Genomic DNA, 21,609 nt, shown 5'->3' with positions numbered 1-21,609 from the left:
AAGGGCACCTCCGAGGAAGCCGCCAGGCCAGCACTCATCTGCGATCCTGCGGCGCAGACACGCGCGGGTGGCACCACCTCGGCACCAGCGGCGGGGAGGGCCCGCCCTCTCACTGCCACCCCTGGGCCTGCCGGGGGCTCGGGCCCTCGTCTACCACGGGAACTAGCTGTGGGACAGCCTGGCCACGGATGTGCCCGAATCACATCCCGAGCCTTCCCACCGCTATACTGAACATCGCCGAACCACTGTGTCCGCACAAGCCCTCACTTCCAGGACGACTATCCGGATGTGGCCCCGCTGCTCAGAGACAGCACTGCTCCCCGAACGGTCGGCGTGGCCTGCAGGCGGGGTGGCTCAGCAGAGAACGGAGCCACAGAGCAGGACAGGAGAGAAGCTGGGGGCCAGGAAATGGAGAGGGGTCCTATCCCCTCCCCAGAACTGCTTGGCGACCTCACGGCCCAGTTCCAAGCCCGGGGTCGGCTGCCACCCTGCACCGCTGTCTCCCAGGGAAAGAGCCTGGCACCAGTTAGAGAAAAGGGGGTGCTGGCTGGCAGTGACAAGGGCTGAACCCCGGAAGACAGGAGATGACGGAGACTGGCGCTGTCCTGGGGGCCCACGGTCAGGGCGAGGATAGAGACCGATGCCAGGAACAAATGTAGGCCTCAGGCCCAGGCAGCAGGTGCCCCAGAGGGCGGATGCATAGAAAGGGCCCAAGGGATACCTCGCTGACAGCCGCAGGGCCCTAGGACACCGATGAGCAAGGCAGGGCCGCGGAGGAAGCAGTCGGTGACCAAAGACATGAGTGGGTACCCGAGGTGGTGAAGCAAAGGGGCAAAGCCGGCTGGCGCCGTGGGCAACGGGGGACAGGGAGGCAGCCAGGGCTGCAGGGGGCTGGTGGCATGTGCCCTCCGAGGGAACGGAAGCTGCGATGAAAGCACCTGGCCACAAAGCTGGCTCCCGAGGCTGCCAGCCGGCTCCCTACAGGGCCGCCTCCCCTCCCGGACACAGAGCAGCCTCTGCACCTGTGCCTGCACGACCCTGTGGGCGCCCCCCTTCCCCCGGTCAGGTTGCACGCAGCAGGTAGTGGCCACTTGCCTCTGTCTCGTCACACACTCCCCTAGCCAAGCCCATCGCTCCTGACCCTGGCTGCTACACTGGGTTGTCACTCCTGAAAGCTGCTCTGGGTCATGGGCCTCCCCCAAGTTCAGGGGCACGGGGATGAGGATCGCAAATGGGTAATGAGCAAGTCTTGGCCAGTATATGGATGAGCAAGTGTGTGCTTCCTCAGACGGGCCACCTTCACAGGTGTGGCCCTGATCCAGGTGAGCAAACAGGTGTGCAGGCTCCGTGTGGACGGGCCGGGGCTGTCTGCAGGGCCAAAGGCTATCTCAAGGTCAATAAGCTCACGTGCCGACCGCTGTCCGCGGCTCGACCTTCCACCCTACCTCATCTTCCTCTGAGATCCGAGATCTAAAATGTCACTGCTTCCCCAGGTTTTGCCCGCGTTCCTCCTCTCTGCGCACTCCTCTAGGGTGGCCTCGCCCCGTCACCCTGCGTGGCCGTAGATGGTTAACACAGGGGGGAAGTACTTCCCGTGTTGGCAGCGGGGCCCTCCTGGTGACGTCCCTGAGGCAGGGACCTCGTCTGACCCACGCTCCACCCTAACACGGGGACAGTCAGCCAGACACCGACACGCACACCAGGCCTGTCCACGCACGCAGTACATTTTTCCTGGAGAGTAAGCCAGCGAGCGGGCGTCTCCGGGCGCTGCCGGCCGCGCGGTCACGTGCATTCTTACCCCTATGTGCTGGAAGAGCCAAGATCTCATCACGTTGGTAGCGTGCTTCGGCAAAACACCCCTTTTATTCTTAGATGAGCCATCATCTTGATGCAAGATGCTTAGATCTTGGTTTAACTGTAACTGAAGCTTTTAAACAATTGAAAAACAACGTTAGAAAGTACAGAAAATCACGGCACATGCAAGTAGCTTACGACTTCAGATGGAGAAAATAAGCAAAGGTCTCATGGCTAAATGACATGCTGCCAGCGGAGGCGCGTGTCGGCCGCACGGGCTCACCTGCGCGGTGGCTCCCTCTGCGTTCTCTCTATTTACCCTGCTGTCCCACGCTCAGTGGCCCCGCAGCCAGCGAGGCGCTGACACAGGAGCCCAGAGGGCCTCGCGGCCACTGCCCCGCAGACAGGGGAGTCCCACGGCCCCAGCAAGCCCACCGCTCGGTTTCGTGTCACGCCCGTGACAACACCTACACCCTGGCCTAGAGATCCGAGCAGTCAGCAGGAACGAGAGGCGGCCACGTGGGCTGAACGGAGGAAAGACAGAGGCACACACAGTGCAGACACCCGGCTCAGGGGGACCAAGGCGACCGCCGCTGGCCCAGACGCCTCAGGAGCCACCGCAGACGCGGCCTCCGTCGCCTCTGAGGACAGCAAGGACACACTCCGCCTGTTTCCCTCCTAAAGGAAGGACCACACAGCACCCCCACAAACTCGTTACATGCGTGTCTTTCACACAAACGTAAGAAAGATTTGAGGTCTGTAGGGCCAGGCTTCCGACCCACCGACCCCAGGCCCCAGGTGCCGCCGCTCACGCCCAGCACGCCTGTGGAGGTGGTGTCGTCGGCGCACACGACACGGACCAGGAAGGCCAGCGGCACCGCTCGCTCGGGCCCGGGCGCAGACACACTGGGCACAGCTCTGCTGCTGTGCACGCGGCAACCCAGGACTCATGCAGGAATCTGACTGAAGAGACCAACTACCGTCCATGTGATGTTTTCACAGACACAGTTGAAAGGAGAGGAACTCAATTTCGGGAGGTCACTGTATTATCTCTACTTCCTCTGGCTCTAGGTCACTTCGGATATATTCTCTAAAAGCCTCAATGACATCGAAGCGGAATTTTTGACTTACAGGAGACAAGACACTACCTGCCTCTTGAAATGTTTAAAACTCAAGATTATTAATAAAGGCCTAAGTGTTTGTGAAATGTATTTATCTCTTAAAGGCCTGAGAGCCATGGTGTTGGGCACCCCCTCGACACTCGTGTTCGTGTGCAGGAAAAAGAATAGGAAATGAACTTTTAATACTAACTCCAAAGCACCCAGGGCCAAAATTTAGCTCATCTGCCTTACCTGTCTCAATTAATATATGTTCTTCATGAAATCGGACAAATGCTCAGTGTTGCTTTTTTTTTTTTTTTTTTTCAGTGTTGCTTTTTTGTGCACGGTTAAAGCAAATGTAGGCTCAAAGAGAGGCAAAGTGACAGCTGGCTGCGTGACTCGACCTCACGGATGCTCCCAAGAGAGCCTGAGTGCCAACAAGGTGGCGTGAGAAAGGAGGCCAAGGGCCTCTGCACGGAATGGCCATGGGCCCTGCTGAGCTCCAGCACAGCCCAGGACTGGACAAGTGGGGATTTAAAAGCCTAGGAGACTGGTCAGAAGTCTGTCTAAGAAGCAGCGAGAGCCCCCAGACCCTCTCTATCATTCTCTGCAGACGACCAATCTGCCCTCTGCCCTGCAGGAGCCTAGGGACCCATGGGCCCAGCTGGACAGTGGGAACGAGATGCAAAGCCAACAATGGGGGTGAGAAAAGTCTACCCACAAAATGGGAGACCCCAACCCACTCCTGCCCTTGCAGCCAGGCCTAGGCCCTGGGCAAGAAATCTGAGAGTCCTTCTCTGGAGACACTGGGTAGAGAACACACTCCGGAGGCCAGCCAGTGGAGAAGGCGGCCCGCCATGGCCCTGCACCTGCCCTGCACCCAACGGCTTTCCGGCGGCTCATGTTTATAGTTCGAGGACAGCCAACTGTCCCCAAACACTTGAAAGCCTCCACTGAAACCAAAGATACCAAAGTGAAGAAACGTTGAGACGCAGAGGAAACAGAGAGAATGCAGAAACTGAAGACAACTTCAACCTCCCATGAAGCAAAAACAAGAGCTACTTCAAAAGAAAGCACGGAGGGCGAGGAAGAGTCTAGGAAATCCAAACTGAGCTGAAGAGGTCAGCCTGCGTGGGTGGGCCGGGAGGTAAAAGGAAACCTCTCAGAAAGCAGACAACGGGAGCACAAATACAAAACAACACAAAAACTCAGAGGTTCGATTCAGAAAGTCTAATGTTCAATTAGCAAGGGTTCTGGAAAGAGAGGAGCGTGCCAGGGTGGGGGCAGGGCTGTCCCAGACCGCAAGGAGAGGTCTCAGACTCAGGAACACGAGGTTTTCCAAGGGCTCAGCAACAGCTCAGAGAAGCGTCTGAAAGGAGAAAACAGCAACAGAAAAGCAGTGAACGCTGACCTCCTCCCCAGGGCGACACTGCCACTAGAGCCCAGGAATGCCTCGCTCCCCGTCCTGATGCGCGCGATGTCATCCGAAACCGTACTTATAAACGGTCTGCATCAAGTACGACACCAAAATAAAGTCTTTTCAGGTTTGCAGAGACTCAACAAAATGTACTTCCCATGCACATGTTCGCTGGAAATGTTCATAGTGGAGCGTAAAACCAAAAAAGTAGAGAACTCCTTCAATGGCATGTCAAAGGAAAGTTCAAGAACATGCCCAATGTCCAGCCTGGACAGGGAAGAGCCCCTGAGGCCGGGAGGGGAGAGCTGCTGGGGACACGCAGCACCACTGTGCCTTCTCGCCAGCGGGGCGCCTGGGAGTCAGGCCAGGGTGCTGGCGAGGGCACCCTCAGAGCACTTTGAACTGGGCCAGACACCTCTGAGGCGGAGAAGCCCGGTGCTCACAGCATCACACTTAGCTCCGTGGAGAGCAGTGCTGACCGGTCATGATGACAATAATGCTGAGAACAGGTCTGGCCACACCGACGCACGGGCAGGACGGGGAAGAGCCTCAGCGAGGGGAGTGTGCAGATGGTCTAGGCCCCGACCAGGACGAGAGCCCAATCCAGGGGCTTATGGGGGAGTGAAGAGGGAGGATTCTTACTTATCAACGGGGAGGAAAGAGCAGCAAGATCAGAAAGCAGTTGCTTGAGGGGAGAGGAGGGAACAGGCGGGAAGGGCGGTGGTTTGCTCCATGCCTCTCAGCTCCCTGCACCCTCAGCTGGACACACAGCAGATTTAAAAAAGCAAAATAAGAGTAAAACGGAGGCAAAAAACCTTGTCATAAGCCAAACAATAGCAGAAACCTAAAATGTATAAATATCGTATAAATAAGACTCTCCTGGGAAAGAGGGGTGGACTGGAGGGACAGGAAACCAATGAAATCCCCCTGGCTACTTCTCGTTTCTTGAAAACATATTTTTAGAAGTAGAAACACCTTTCCATGGAGATGTCCTAGGAAGAGGCCAAATCCCACCTCCTGTTGATGGGCAGTAGGTCAGGACGTGGCCTACAGTGGCCGATGCTCTTCTGGGGGGCAGTGGCGATGCTAAAGTCTGCCCCAGCCAGACTCGGGGCAGGACGGAGCAGGTCGGGGACACCACAGGATGAGCATCGCAAGGGCTCACCAGTGACTGCCACTGCTCGGCTGCCCGGAATGACGCAGGCCAGAGTGACAACAGGAGCTATGACGGGCAGTGAGCAGTTTTCTTGGTAAAACCTACCCCATAGTTTCTGACACAGAAACAGAAACTATCAGTGGTTAAGTCACTCTCCCCAATTATCTGAAGCCCAGCAAGAACCAATCCCCCCCAAAAAAAAGAAAATGGGGGAAAAAAAGCGCCCAGAGCAGCCCAAATAGCCACAATAAAAATCACATAGACCACATACAGATTTTATTCAAAGAACGCCTGCCCCCAGGGCCCACAGTCCATCTGTTTATTCTTCTGTTCCAAACCTGGGGCAGCTCGTGTCTCTGGCTTCCGGCCCTGCTGCCCCGGGAGCTGTACTGGGCAGGGGCGTGACAGGGAGGGGACAGGTGCAGGGTGAACCACCTCGGTGGAGAACCACCGAGCACCAGTGCCAGGACAGTGCACAGGCTGCAAGGAGTCTGCCTAACGGGGCTGGGGAGGGTCACGTGCACGTCCCGTGTCAGAAGGGGTTATGCTGAATACAAACTCTGTGTGTTTGCTAAACTAGTCATGTCCATCTATAAGAAAATTCAGTTAAGTAGAAAAATTTCTTTTTTTTTTCTTAAAGACTGATTTATTTGAGAGAGGAAGAGGGGGAGAGTGAGCAAGAGAGCACGCAGCAGGGAGAGGCAGAGAGAGAATCTGACTCCCTGCTGAGCATGGAGCCCAATGTGAGCAGTTGGGCATGATCTCACGACTCTGAGATCATGATCTGAGCTGAAATCAGGAGTTGGACGCTTAACTGACTGAGCGCCCCCGGCACCCCAGAAAGTTTTCTTCTTAAGCAACAGGGCAAATAAACCTCTACTATATAAGGAAGGCACCTCACTTTAAAGTGTTTTTCTCTAAAAGCACCTGCAAACCAGACGCTGCCTTGTGTTCACAGCCATGGTAAATGGAAAGCTCCAGGGAAAGTGGGTTGGTTGGAGAATCCAAAGACAATGCTGGTGGAGCCCAGCTTCTCCTCTACCCACTGCCAGGCTTGGCGAGACCTCATGTGCCCAGATGACAAGGCCCCCTGCTCCAGCTCAACTCTGTCCTTGAAGTGAGAGGCAGTAACCCCTGGATTGGCGGGGCAAGCCTGTGGCTGCCCCAGGCCCTCTCACATCTGCTCTCTGTTTGAGGGAGACACCAACATCTCCCAGGCTGGGCCTCCGAGTCGTCAGGAGCTTGTGCAAAATATGTGTGCAGGCCAAAGACGAAGAACTAACAGAAAGAATGAATCTGTGCTTTTACATAGGAGCTGATAACAGGAACATTAACTGATTTAACCCTAACTAAATGTGATAAACAAGGCTGTATGCATCCGTGTGTGTGTCTCTGTAATTTAGATGCAGCCGAGTCCAACCTCCTCTTACTGCATAGGCCCAGGGAGAGGACCATGACCTCAGCACAGCATGGAACAGCATATCCACCCGCTGCTTCTGGCCAGAAAGCTGCCTCCTTTGTTCTGGGAGCCAGTATTCCCCAGGAGGCAGGAGGGGCAGACCAGCCTCCTTGGGGCGGGGCCTCCACTGGGCAACCCGGAGCACGGGAGGGGCAGCCCTTGCGCAGCTTTCCCATCAGGCTGTGGAAGGATGTTAAGGAAGTGCCCTGGCCTCCCCGAGGACCAGCCTGAAGCGCTGCTGGCCCAGCAGGTGCACAGCAGAAAGGCCTTGGCAGTGCTGGGTCTGCTGTGAACCTCCACGGGGGCAGGAAGAGTGTCTCTACACAGCAAGTCTCCTGATCCAGAGACAACTACACGATCCGGTGTTAAAATTGAAGACAGTGGATGCTTAGGAGAAGGGGTAATGGATGACTTTCTCTGCTTCCTTAGACTTTCTGAACTTTGCCAACTTTTTTACAATGAGGAAAACGAAGGATAAATGAGACAAAACACTGACACTGAGATTAACTGGAGATCGCTATATGAAAGCCAGCTTGAGACAAACCATCTTCAGGCACAGGGAACAGACCAAGCCTGGATCTCCTGCTGCCCCCCCAACTCGCGCAACTCGTCCCCAAGCCCTCCCACAGAAATGGCATATGCACCTGGGAGTTCTGGATCCTGATCGTGCCAGGCGACAGCGCTTGTGTCACTACCTGGCCTTGAGGAGTGACAACTGTGACAGGTTGATATACTGTGCCACCTGAAGAAGGAAGAAATGAAAATACTCGTGAGTCTCAACAATTTAAAACCATATTCTCAATATACTGAATGTATGTGTGAAAGGAATAAAATCTCCAGTCTGGTTTTTAAATCATTTCAAATGATCAATACTTTACTGGTTGACTTGTCTCTATAAATTATTAACAACTTCCCTGGGGCACCTGTGGGGCTCAGTGGTTGGGCGCCCTTCTTCAGCTCAGGGTGTGACCCCAGGGTCATGGGATTGATCCCCGCAGGGAGCCCGCTCCTCCCTCTATGTCTCTCTCTCTCTCTGTGTCTCTCATGAATAAATAAATAAAATCTTTTAAAAAAATAAAAAACAAAACCTTTCTCCCTCAAATTTTTTGGTAGGGAAACACAATTTGCATAACATATTTGTTACTGAGAATTAAAACAAGAAACAGGCATTCAATTCTAAGAGCTCTAGATTTTGCCACTCCTGTATCAGAAACTGACATTAATTAGAAATTACATTTACACACTTCTCTGTTGTAACATAAAGGACTTTTCCACAAAAGCTCAAGGAAAGAGCATCCTTTCTTCCGCCAGCATACCTGCTACTGTTGCCATGGTTACGTTCCCCTGCTGCAGGGCAGATGCTGGAACCACGATCCCCTGGGGGCTGAGCGTGCCTGAGATGGCACTCTGAATCTGCTGTGGGTCAGAAATACACAGGGAGGGGTTACTGGAAAACAGAAAACCCACATGTAAAACTTTAAAACAAGTGGCCTAATGGTATCATTAATGAAGGAAAGGTATTTGAGACAAAGAGATGTAATGAGGCGACAAGTGTCCTGTAAAGTGCACCTCACATACCTGCAGACCAAGAGATCCAAGACTGACCCAGTATCAAATACGACGATCAATACTGAGATACTAGTTTCAATCTGGCTTCTAAAACATTATCGTTCATCTTGTCATCATATTAATCATCGTAAAAGAGGTGAGCTCCCTGGTGCTCATGTCTGTAGAGTGCTAGGTCTGGGCCCGGCCCGCAGCAGGTTCCACAAAGATGACCATCAACACCACATCAAGATTCCACCCATCTGAAGGTACGTGCCAACAGGCCAATCTATCCATTCACTCTGATGGCTGCACTGGTGGTTGGCAAGGGAAGGAAGCTCTGCACCTGGCATCCAGGCATTGGGCCTGGCACGCAGCAGACACCCAGATATTTGAGCAGTTAAACAGCATCGGTGGACATCATCCAAAGACCATGACTCTGCAGGACGCCACATCAATTTGAATGTGTGTATAAGCTTTGGTAGGTACAGCTTATATAAAATCTAGCCCATTAACTTGGTTAGAATAAAAGTTAATTCACCCAAATCAATAACCCAAGCACCCATCATCCAGAACCTATAAAAAGAGGAACAGAAAAAAAAAAAAAAAAAAAAAAAAAGAGGAACAGAAGGAAACCAAAGCAAAAAGAAAGGAGGGGCTTCTGGGTGGCTCAATGGTTGAATGTCTGCCTTCGGCTCACATCGTGATCCCCAGGGTCCTGGATCGAGTCCCACATCAGGCTCCCTGCATGGAGCCTGCTCCTCCCTCTGCCTGCGTCTCTGCCTCTCTCTCTCTCTCTCTGTGTCTCTCATCAATAAATAAATAAAATCATTAAAAAGATTTTTTTTCTAAAAAGAAGGGAGGAAATAGTAAGATCAAAAGCAGTCAATGAAAATGAAAATTGAACAACAGAGATCGATGAAAAAAGAGCTGGTTCTTTGCAAAGATCAATCATCAATCTACTGACAAACCTCTATAAGAGTTAGAAAAAACAAAGCGAGATGGCAAATTACCAATATCAGTAACAAAACAGAGGAGAGCACTGCAGACCCTACACGCATCAGCAGGCAAGAAGCAGGGCTGTGGACCACCCGGCACACATGCATCTGACATCTGAGACAGGAGCTAGTATGAAACAGCTCATCTGAACAGCCTTAGAACTACTAAGGGCACCAAATGCATAATCTGAAAACTCAAAAAAGAAATCTCTAGGTCCAGCTAGTGCCAGTGGAGAATTCTATCAAACATGTAAAGAATTAACACCAATTCTACACAATCACTTCCAGAAAGAGAAAAGGAAGAAACGCTTTTCCTTTTATTCCATAAAGCTGTATGAATATGGTACCAAACCTACACAAAGACGGTAACAAAAAAGCAACTACAGACCAATATCCTTCAATACAGACACACAAACGCCTAACATTAGCAAGCAGAATTCAGGAACCTACAGAAAAAGAATTGTGTGCCATACCAAGTGGGGTTGATTCAAAAAATGTGAGGATTGTTCAGTATTGAAACAGTCAAGTAATGTGATCTACTACCATGTTAACAGAGGAAACAAGAAAAATCACAATCGTATCAATTCATACAGGGAAAGCATTTGACAAAATTCAACATTAATAGAAACTCTCAGAAAAATAGGATTAGAGGGGAACTGCCTCCACTTGATGAGAGCATCTAGAAAAAACCTTCCACTAAAACTACAATTGAGGGGATCCCTGGGTGGCTCAGCTATTTGGCGCCTGCCTTTTGCCAAGGGCACGACCCTGGAGTCCCGGGATCAAGTCCCGCATCGGACTCCCGGGATGGAGCCTGTTTCTCCCTCTGCCTATGTCTCTGCCTCTCTCTCTGTGTCTATCATGAATAAATAATAAATAATCTTAAAAAAAAAAAAAACTACAATTGATAGTGAAAGGAGGAACGCTTTCCCCTAAGATTGAGAATAAGGCAGGATGTCCACTCTGACCAATGGTATTCAAGATATTGCCAGATGTTCTAGCCAACGCAGCAAGACAAGGAAACGAAAAGCATACAGATCAGGAAGGAAGCGGAGAGTTCCGATCTGCAGATGACATAACCAAACAGGTAGGACATCCTAAGGAATCTGTGAAAAGGACCTTCTAGAAACAATATGTGTGCTCAGCAAGGTTACAAGATGCAGGATAAACATACAAAATCAACTGTATTTCTAAATATCAATAGGGACACTGAAGTTAAAATATAATACTAGGGGCGCTTGGATGGCTCAGCGGTGGAGCCTCTGCCTTCGGCTCAGCGCGTGACCCCGGGGTCCTGGATCGAGCCCCGCATCAGGCTCCCCACAGGGAGCCTGTTTCTCCCTCTGCCTGTGTCTCTGCCCCCCTCTCTCTCTGTCTCTCATGGATAAATACATAAAATCTTTTAAAAAAATAAATTAGGGCAGCCCTGATGGCCCAGCGGTTTGGCGCCACCTTCGGCCCGGGGCATGATCCTGGAAACCCGGGATGGAGTCCCACATCAGGCTCCCTGCATGGAGCCTGCTTCTCCGTCTGCCTGTGTCTCTGCCTCTCTCTCTTTCTCTGTGTCTGTCATGATTAAATAAAATCTTTTTTTAAAAAATTAATTAATTAATTAATTAAAATCTTAAACAAATACCATTTACAATTGCTAAACAAAACAAAACAAAACAAAACATGTAGGTGTTAATCCTAAAAACATATGTGCAGGACTTCTATTAACAAAGCTACAAAACACTAATGAAAGAAATGACAGAAGAGTAAATAAATGGAGACACATAACAGGTCTGTGAACTGGAAGAGTCAACAGAGTAAAGACATCAATTCTCCCCAGAATGATACAGAGGCTTGATGCAATTCCTCCCAAAATCTCAATTTTATTATTGTTGATATAGACAAGATTATTCCAAAATTTATATGGAAAGGAACTAGAATAACTAAAATAACTTTTAAAAAGGAGAATAGAGTGGGAAGAAACAGTCTATTCAAGTTTGAGACTTACTGAATAACTACCATAACCAAGAGTGGATGGTATAAACACACAGATCAGTGGAACAGAACAGACAACACCAGAACAAACCAACACATATACGCCTGACTGATTTTTGACAATCAGTCATAAAAGCAATTCAGTGGAGGAATTTCAAGAAATGGTGCTGGAGCACTGGACATCTAGAGGCCAGAGAAAGAACCTCAGCCTAAACTTGTACTTTATACAAAAGTTAACTCAAAATGGGTCATGGAAAAAAAATTTTTTTAATAAAAATAAATGGGTCATGGATTTAAATGTAAAATATAAAACTTTCAGAAAAAAAAAAAACTACAGAAAATTTTTGGGATCTAAGGCAGGGCAGACTTAACACCAAAAGCACAATTCATCAAAGGAAAAGTTGATAAAGGGGACTTGGTCAAAATTTAAAGTGTTTGCTCTGTGAAAAATCCTGTTAAGTGGATGAAAAGATAAGCTACAGACTTGGGCAAAAATATTTACAAACCATACAGCCAATAAAAGACAGGTACTTAGGGCAGCCCGGGTGGCTCAGCGGTTTAGCGCCGCCTTCAGCCCAGGGCGTGATCCTGGAGACCTGGGATCGAGTCCCATGTCGGGCTCCCTGCATGGGTCCTGCTTCTCCCTCTGCCTATGTCTGCCTCTCTCTCTGTCTTTCACAAATAAACAAATAAATAAAATTTAAAAAAAAGAAGATTCTTAAAAAAAAAAAAAAGGAAAGAAAGAAAGAAAGAAAAAGAAGGAAAATGAGCTAAAGACATGAACAGGCATTCTACCAAGGAGGATCCACCGATGGCAAACATGCTCATGAAAAGAAGGTCAACACCATTAGCCATCGGAGAACCGCACACTACAACCACGAGTGTCACTACGTACCACAGAATGGCTCAAGTATAATAGTGCTTCAACACGGATGAACCCTGAGGACATCGTGTCAAACACAAAAGGACAAATACGGTACGATCCCCTACATGAGGTACGTAGACTAATCAAACTCACAGAGACAGCAAGTAGAATGTAGGGGCCAGGGGTGGGGGAGGGAAGGTGGAGAGTCAGCATTTAATGAGGACAGCATTTCAGTCTACGAAGATGAAAAGCTCTGGAGATGGATGGTGACGATGGTTTGCACAGCAGCGGGAAGATGCTTAATGCCACCGAACTGTACACTTAAAAATGATTAAGATGCTACGTTTTATGACATGTATTTTACCACAATTTTAAGAAATAACAAAAACCATATTCCAAAGAAAAAGGAAAGCAGTGAATGGCAGTCCATCCTCCAGAAAGGTGGGATCCAGGGTCTGGTACACAAGTCGAGGCCTCACCCCACTTACTTGCACGACGCCTCGAGGGCCTGTCCTCCTGGCTGGAGGTTGGCCCTAAGACAGCCCAGGGGCTCTGACAGGGCTACTGGTCTCAGAGGACAGCACCCGTCACCCGTGCAGATCGTACAGTCACCCCGAAGCTCAGCAGGACCCACATAGATACCTGGGACTGGACAGGGGAGTACGGGCTTCCAGGTTCTCCGCTCAGGAGAGTCTCACTGTTCATTTTCGTTTTTAGACAAGCAATGTAGCGACTGCAGAAATCTTTGCACAGTTCATTAACCTTTTCCAGCTCAAGAAGATGAATACGCAAAACCTGGATCGCTTTGACCATCTAGAAGCAGAGAAAATGAAGGCGTTCAGACAAGGAAATGACAGCTTAAGGGTAAATTATAATCCTCGGCACATAACTACTGTCGGGTATTGGCCTGACTGCCGTGCAGCCCCCGACGGGAGGGGAATCCCGTCAGAAACCAGGCAAGACGACGAGTCACCCCAGCGCCACAGACCTTTGGCACTTTCGCTGCATCTGGCGTGTGGGGACACAGATGGTCCCCGTGCCGTCCTTGGGGAGTCACAGCACCCGGAGGCAGCCGGGCCTCGACTCGGCCCCACTGACCTGCTACACAAAGAGCAAGGTCCCCCTCCCTCTGCTCCGGTTTCTTCACCTGTAAATGGGGAGGAATCCGTACCCATCTCACAGGCGGCTCTTAATTTTGATAAAACTTAATTTACCTGCTCTGCCTTCTATGGACTGTGCTTTCGGTGTCAAGCCTAAGAACTCTGCCCCCAGCACTAGATCAGCCCTTTTAAGATTTTTACAAAGGTTTTATGGTGACTTTACTAAGTTTCAGAGTAACCCGGCCCACCGCAGTAGGTAAGGGTCTGTAATAATAAGCACTACAGGCCTGTGAATCCACAACCCAACGCCCAGCTCCTTCCCTGTGACCCTGGAGGCAGTAATCCGTAGGTGCTGTGGAACGAACCAGTCCATCGGTCACTAGAGCGAGTGACTGGGTGCCCAGCTCTGCTAGGCCCTGTGCTGGAACGCCAGTCAGAAGAGCCTGGGTCCCTCCGGCTACACCCGCGGCCCACACACTGCTGGCTGAGGACCAGAGATCCAGAGGCGGGGACAGCTCCTGCTGCTCACCCCACAGGGCGGGCACTGTTGGACCCAGGTCAAAGCTGAGGAAGCTGACTCCAGCTCAGACAGCGCATTGGTAAAGCCCACTAGGCACCAAGAGTTGAACGTATAATGAGAAATTAAAAAACAACAAAGGGGGATGCCTGGTGGCTCAGCGGTTGAGCGCCTGCCTTTGGCCCAAGGCGTGACCCTGGGGTCCCGGGATCCAGTCCCACATCGGGCTCTCCGCAGGGAGCCTGCTTCTCCCTCTGCCTATGTCTCTGCCTCTCTGTGTGTCTCTCATGAATAAATAAATAAAATCTTAAAAATAAATACATACACACATACATACAAACAACAAAGATCCGAGACATTTATTCAGGAAAAAGTTTTCTAAAGATGCTTTTCTGCTGATAAGGGCCCTAAGGTTTTGGGCTGGGGCTTAGCAGGCGGTAAAGGAAACCCAGGGAAGGGGCGTGTCCCCCCAACGCAGGCTAACGTGCTCCACTGGCACAGAAGGGCAGTGCTCCTTTGGGTGCAGCAGGGATGTTAACTCTGACAAATTCTGCAGTTCCTTTAGACAGCACAGGGAACCCCGAACCTCCCGAGGCAGGGAGGAGGGCACCCACCACGTGAGGCAGAAAGGCCAGGGGACGCGGTGAGAAGTGTGGGGGCCCTTTGTTAAGCCTGGCCGGCTCTGTGCCTGCATCAGCCTTGTGGCCCACCACACCTTACTGCCAGCCTAAGACAGAGCTAAAGGTCTGTCCTGGACAATAAGGTTGTGTGGCCACGATCAGGGAAAAGCCAAGAACAGGAGTGGGGCACACACATGCCCGAGACGCAGGGCACGTAAGCACACCAACCCCAACAAACTTCACAAATATTTACAAAAGAACTGAATCCTCAGTCCCTCTGTGATGCAGGCTTAGATGATCTCCTTTGATCCCTACAGTAAAGGTCACCAGAGAAGGCTGGAAGACGTGGGGACAGGTCACACACACAGGAAGTTATTTCATGAACTTTCTCCCCTTTAGCAGAACTACATTCTAAAGTCCTACTTTGAAGTTTAAAATTTATTGAATGGATCTTAAATTTGGAAGAAGTAAAAAAATAAGAATAAAACACATATTTTACTTACTAAATTGTCAGTTTCCGGATCTTCACAGAAGAAAGGTTTTCCTTCCTTCTCTTGCTTCCTTACAAAATTTTCAATATCTACGTCAAAACTGGCAGAAGTTGTGCCTTCTGAGCCCTGTGTAGATTGTTCACATTTTTCAAACAACAAAGCTAATAATGGAAATAGTGGATGCCTGGGGGGAAAAAATGTAAAATATATGTTCTACATTTGCACGAGAATATTTTAGCATGTATGTACGCATTCGTTAGTGTAACAGCTTTGTTGAGACACAGTTCACGTGCTACAATTTATCTGCTTACAGTGTACAATCCAATGGTGTCTACTCTGTTCACAGAGCGCTGCAACCATCACCAAGGTCAATTCTGCAGCTTTTTCATCCTCCCCCAAAAGAAACCTGGTAGCCATGAGCAGTCACTGCCCATTTTCCCCCAAAGCCCAGCCCCAGGCCACCACTACCGACTTTGTCCTACAGATTTGCCAGTTCTAGACATCTCGTATAAACGGAATTATACCACACGTGCCCTTTGGCATCTAGCTTCCTTAGCGTGGTGTTTCCCAGGCTCACCCAATACTTTGTTCCTTTTTGTGGCTGAATAATATTTTACTGTGTGGACAGATCAGTTTTATGTAGTTTTAAATTTTATGTTTAGATCTATACTCCAGGGATGCCTGGGTGGCTCAGCGGTTAAGCGCCTGCTCTGGGCCCACGGTGTGATCCTGGAGTCCCAGGATCGAATCCTGCATCGAGCTCCCTGCATGGAGCCTGATTCTCTGCCTGTGTCTCTGCCTCTCTCTCTCTGTGTCTCTCATGAATAAATAAATAAAATCTTTTTTTTAAAAAATAGATCTATACTCCATTTTGAGTAAACTTCCATATAAAATGTGAGATTAGGTCAAGGATCTTCCTTTAGCATATGAATGTCTAATTGTTCCAACACCGCTTGTTGGAAACTCTACCTCTACTCCAAGAAACTGTGTTTGTGCCTTGGTCAAAGATCAAATAAATCATGTTTTTGTACATCTACTTCTGGACTCTATCAGTGACACTGATCCTATGCCTTCACCACCATCACCACGTCCTCATTACTGTAATACCATACCTAGTACATCTCAAAATCCAACTTTGTTCTTTGTTTTCAACGCTGTTTTAGCAAGTCTAGCTCTTTTGCCTTCCGTATAAAATTAGAATTAACTCGTCCATATGTACAAAAATATCCTGCTAAGGCTTTAATTGGAATTGTGGTAAATCTACAAGTCAATTTTAAGAGAAAGGACATCTTTACTATGTTGACCCTTTCAAACCATGAATATGGTGTGTCTCACCATTAATATAGGTTTTCTTTGATTGTTGCATTGGCATTCTAGTTTTTCAGCATAAAGTTTCTGTGTTTTGTTAGATTTATACCTAAATTTTTTGGAGCTTTTGTAAATAGTATTGTCTTTTTAAATTTCAGCTTCTAATTGTATATCACTCATATAGAAATGGGATTGGTGGGCAGCCCCAGTGGCACAGCAGTTTAGTGCCACCTGCAGCCCGGGGTGTGATCCTGGAGACCCGGGATTGAGTCCCATGTCGGGCTCCCTGCATGGAGCCTGCTTCTCCCTCTGCCTGTGTCTCTGCCTCGCTCTCTGTGTGTGTCTCTCTCATGAATAAATAAATAAAATCTTAAAAAAAAAAAGAAAGAAAGAAATGGGATTGGTAGCTCTTGTAATCTGTGACCTTATTAAACTTACTTAAGTAGTTCTGGGAGTTTTTCGGTAATCCTTGGGATTTTCTACATAGACAATTATGTTGTTTGTACACAGAGCCAGTTTTATTTCTTCCTTTCTAATCTGGTATCCCTTTTCTATAAGTAAGAAAAGTGCCTTACTGCACTGGCTAGGACTTTCATTACGGCGGTGTGAATGGGTTGAGTCAGGGTGGACATCTCTGCTTATGCCCAAGCTCGGAGGAAAACAGTCTTTGGCCATTAACTATGATGAGAACTATAGACCTTTTGAGGTTGCCTTTCATCAGGTCAGGGAAGTTTTCCTCTATTGCCACTCTGCTGACAGTTTTTAATCATAATTAGCTGCTGACTTTTGTCAAATGCTTTCCAGTGTCATTTGGTATGATCATGTTGTGGGCCTCACTGGTTGACTGTTTGACTAGTGAATCAGTTTTGAGTTCGTGGGATAGATTCCACTTGGTCAGTGTATGTTATTCTTTCTATGTGCTGCTGGATTTAATATTTGATTAGTGATTTTTATGCTTAAGTTCATGAGGCACACCGGTGTGTATTTTTCTTTTTTGTATTGTCTTTATCTGGCTTTAGTACCAGAGTGATGTATTGGGAAGCATTCTCTCTTCCTTTACGGGATTCTCCAGTAAAACTACCCTGGCCTAAAGGTTTCTTTTTACAAGATTGACTAAAACATAGATTTCTATTCCAAAGCTTTTAAGGTATTAGGAGTAACATCTTAATTTGACAAACTTCTCACTCCAGTGGTTATCACCTACTTCCCTACCCTGCCTACCTAATAGTTCTAGTATATTCCATTTAACAAGGTTCTCTACTCCTGTTATTCCTGCTAAAAACCCACATGCATCACATCTCATTGCTACCTATAAATGGCCTGCTTGTCTGCATCCATTGGCGTCTGGGACCCCACGGGTGGAGGGCTCACTCCTTCCACATCAGGTTCAGAGCAGTTGGGATCTTGCTCCGTTTTTAACTCTGTTACTACTTGCATCTGTGAAGGGAGGAGGAGAATTTGGTTACTAAACACAACATAAACTGCTACTACGTACTCTATTCTCAAACAGAAACAAATGCAACAGAAATGGTAAATTGCTACACAGCGGGATGACTGGCAATAGTACATAAAAATGCTACCAACAAAACTCCTTTGAATTTAATAGGCTTTGAAAATGGCTACAACAAAGGTCAAATTTCCAAATTATCTTGAAAACCGAGAGGACCAGTATCCGAGAAATGCTTATGATTTTCAAAAATATACTACGACACAGTGCTGAAGGCAAGTGGCACACAAATAATCTCTCTCTAGATCCTCACACTAACACTGCAGTAAGAGAAATACACACAAATAGCTCAAACTCTTGTGACAGAAACCACTCAGACCCTACATTCTATTCAGGACAGGGCTGAAATTCTCCCCATCTACTCTTTAATTTCAGGAATACATAAGCTATACAAATTTTGAGGAAAAAAGTCATATTCAGAAGGCAAAGACAGCTGTGTTTAAAGAAACAGTATTAAAAGATATTATCAGTTAAGTTGCTTTAAACTAGCTACTTGATTCCTAACTTAGGTGAAAGGTATCTAAATCCTTAAACATAAGGAATTCGGTTTACAGAAAGAAATCTCAAATTGCTGCAGGAACCTTATAATTACCCATGAGCAGATCACCAGCCCCCTGAACTCCTCAGGACCAGGACCCACCTACCCACCCCCGGCTGCCACAACCCCGTCCCTCGAGGAAGAAGCCGGGTGCAGGCACTCAAGGGAAGGGGCTTATCCGCATGTACCCTGAGAGCCTGCAACCTGGCATGAACCCCGCCCTGACAGCCGGGGGTGGGTGCAAGCCAAGGGGGGAGCCCTGCAGTGTAGGCCCTAGCACCGCCCTTGCCTCTCGGATGGTCCAGCTGTGCATGAATACCTGCGTCCCACTGCCCGTAGACGGTGCCGTGGGCCTGGGAGATCTCTCTCTCTCCCTCTCTCTCTCTTTCTCTCTCTCTCATAAACACAAAACACTGAAGCAGCTAACAAAAGCCCAATCAAACACAACCTTTCAGGAGGGAAATCTGAAAGAGCCTTAAAAGATTTATTCCAAAAAAAAAAAAAAAAAAAATTCCAGGGTGTGTGTGTGTGTGTGTGTGTGTGTGTGTGTGTTTAAATGATTGTGAAAAAAGAGAATCCTAAAGTCCAACTTCAGAGGAGTGGCCAAGTGAATGGGGCACATCTATACTGCAGAACAGTAAATGTTCAAAGCACCGTGGACAAGGACTTTTCCACATCAAGGGAAAGCGCTTAGCTATTAAAAGTGAGGCTCTTTCCGTCCTTGTGCCTGGCCCTGCCCAGGACACAGAGCTGCCAGCAGGGGATCTGTGCAACACAGGAGAATAAGGATCAGTGAAGGGAGGGAGGACTAGAGGCAGGTGGCAGGTGGGAGGGAGGAGGCTACGGTGGTGACCAGGGCAGGCAGGGCAGTCTTCAACAGGAAGCAATGGAAGCACAGACAGCAGGACTGGAGGGCCCTGACCAAACTGCTGCTTGAGGGAAGAGCCAGCGCCAAGGCCACAGGACAGGGATCCCCAGAAGCGGGGTGCTGAGGGGTGGACCAGGGCAATGCAGGGTCCACAAGGCAGGGCTCAGCCGGGGGGAGGAGGACAACACTAGCTTTGCATTTTTGAAAAAAAAAAAATCACTTGGAACTCTCAGAGGACCTCCAGGGACAGAGAGCAGGCTGAAAAGGACCCCCACCCCTCAATTCCTATGAGAAGCTAAGACACTTAAACATTTTTTAAAACCCAACAACAACAACAAGCCAACAAAAACAAATTCTGTGTAACAGAACCAAACCAGGAATGCACAAAACTGGCCACCGCGGAAAGACACAACAGAAGAGGGAGGCAGCCTGAGGTCCCAGGCGCCACCTGGAACCTCACTGATGCTGGGCGGTGACCTCATTTGGGTAAGTCCACCTGGCCTTTTAGTGATCCAGCTCACTAATACCTTCATGTAGGGCGAAAAGAGAGCCTCTGCGCACTCTCTGACCGCCTCCTGACTACAGGAAGCAGGAAGCAAAGCCTGGAAGGTCTTCAATGGAAGGAGCTCCAGGGCTCAGAGTCAGAGGAGGAGTGGCCCGCATTCTGAACACACTGAGCATCCCAAGACCTCAGGTGTCCCCCGAGAGTTCCCAGGCCTGGGCTGAGCTCCCCGCTTCCCCTCCTCCCCAATTCCTTCAAGGCACAGAACATGAAACACCCAGACCTTCACTGCAGCTGCAAGGAGAATCAAGTCCACGGACAGTGGAAGGGCAGGCAAGAGGCCACCCACACTCTATCAGAGGAAGCTGTCCGGGCACAGCCACACAACGTGAGGGACAGCACAGCAACTAGGCCGCCCAGAGCGTTGGGACAGGCCCCTCCGCCGCTCACACCTGGGGAGGGGGAACCCCATGGTTCCTGCTCAGGTCAGCAACCAGTCATCTGGCTTTCATCAATACCCAGTTTTTCTTTAAAAAGTAACAACCCTCACTCACACAGACATCAAAAAGGTAAATTTCCCAAAGACTATGACTTAGGGGAGTCAGAATTACTGGCAACTTGGTATCCCTTGAAGAAATGATTTGAATAACTCTACAGCTACCCTTTCTGAGATCAACATATAATAAATGCATCATATGCTTAAAATTGACCTCGCAACTTCACGGAAACTGAATTATAAATATATAAAGCACTGGTCGTGTTTAGTACCCGATCCATCGACTGTATTTAGAATGCAGAACAAAGCTCAGGCGCTCACTTGTTGCCCATCTTGATAGCTGTCTATGCTTAATGTCTGTGTAGCCATCATGGTTAATGAGTTTTATAACAAAACATCAAATCATCTTGAGTCAAAAGCAAATGGTGTCTGGGGAAACAAAAGCAGAAAAGTGTCCGTTAATCACTGCAGAGCATCTCTGGTCCCCCTTATTCCATAGCATGCATACGCTTCGTAAAAATGCATATTTTCGCACGGAGAGGAAAAAACCACCCTGATGCGTCATAAGCCAACCCCCTCAGCGTGACCAATTTACACTTGCACTGGGCCCTGACTTGTCTTCACGTTTTGTAGCCATCCAGATTTATTCACCCACTCACCCAACAAATATCTAGTAACTGTCTACACACGCAGGGCACTGCTCCGACCCGGGGTGCAACATGAGTAGGCGAGGCTCTGCTCTCCTGGGGAAGGCCACGTAGCTCCTGCACTGACTCAGGGTGGGCGAGCGGCGCCCCCTGCTGTGTGACGAGGCACCCCTTCTGGGCAGGAGCCCTGGCCCAGAGCCCCCGGGCACTGGGAGGTCGGGGACACCCGGTGGACACATGGGAACCACACAGGGCACTCTCCTAACACCCGTATGTAGGAGGAGATGGAAATAATGCCTCGTGTCCTTGACGACAAGGCAAAGCTTCAAATTAAGACTAATTTGAGTGGGGGCTACGCAGAGCACCCCCCCAAGCACCCCCCATCGGAGCACCCGCAATGTGGCACGGGAACCAGTCAGGTCCCGGTGTGACAGTCCGGGCTGTGCTGAGAAGGTCATAAAGTCAAGGGCAGCTATTCACCTGTTCGCTAGCTGACAGTCACGGGGGGAAGGGGTCACGGGGGAAGGGGTGCTGCGGGAGACCATGCTCAGGGGGAGAAACCCAGCCCGAGACTAGCGGCCAGGGAAGGAGGGAGAAGCAGGTCCCGAGGCACAGCTGTACGGAACAAGGTGCCAAGCCCACGACCAGGGGCAGCGGTGGCCGGAAAAGCCAGTCCAGCTCCTAAATGCTTCGGC

The 21,609-nt window shown here is 49.3% G+C and overlaps 1 protein-coding gene across 8 annotated transcripts in view; it reads right to left on the bottom strand.

Annotated features, from left to right (window-relative positions):
- Positions 1-21,609, bottom strand: part of PKNOX1 (PBX/knotted 1 homeobox 1) — a 62,296-nt gene that overhangs the window by 10,417 nt on the left and 30,270 nt on the right. For 5 of the 8 annotated variants that reach the window (XR_004811018.2, XM_025462087.3, XM_025462084.3 and 2 more), the window contains 7 exons: positions 20,589-20,696; positions 17,666-17,793; positions 15,061-15,232; positions 12,963-13,133; positions 8,243-8,342; positions 7,571-7,668; positions 1,799-1,927 (listed from right to left, as the gene is read on the bottom strand). Coding sequence is in view for 7 of the 8 variants with exons in the window: in XM_025462087.3 (XP_025317872.1) it covers positions 1,799-1,927; positions 7,571-7,668; positions 8,243-8,342; positions 12,963-13,133; positions 15,061-15,232; positions 17,666-17,793; positions 20,589-20,639 (849 nt within the window). In the remaining variant the exon portion in view is untranslated. Of the gene's footprint in view, positions 1-1,798; positions 1,928-7,570; positions 7,669-8,242; positions 8,343-12,962; positions 13,134-15,060; positions 15,233-17,665; positions 17,794-20,539; positions 20,697-21,609 lie in introns of all 8 variants that reach the window. The other 3 variants (XM_025462088.3, XM_049104509.1, XM_025462089.3) reach the window with 3 other exon arrangements.

This window comes from Canis lupus, chromosome 31, assembly GCF_003254725.2.
Source record: "Canis lupus dingo isolate Sandy chromosome 31, ASM325472v2, whole genome shotgun sequence".
NCBI classification, from domain to species: domain Eukaryota; kingdom Metazoa; phylum Chordata; class Mammalia; order Carnivora; family Canidae; genus Canis; species Canis lupus.
Note: the sequence above shows the minus strand (reverse complement) of the source record. Positions and strands in the feature narration are given on the sequence as shown.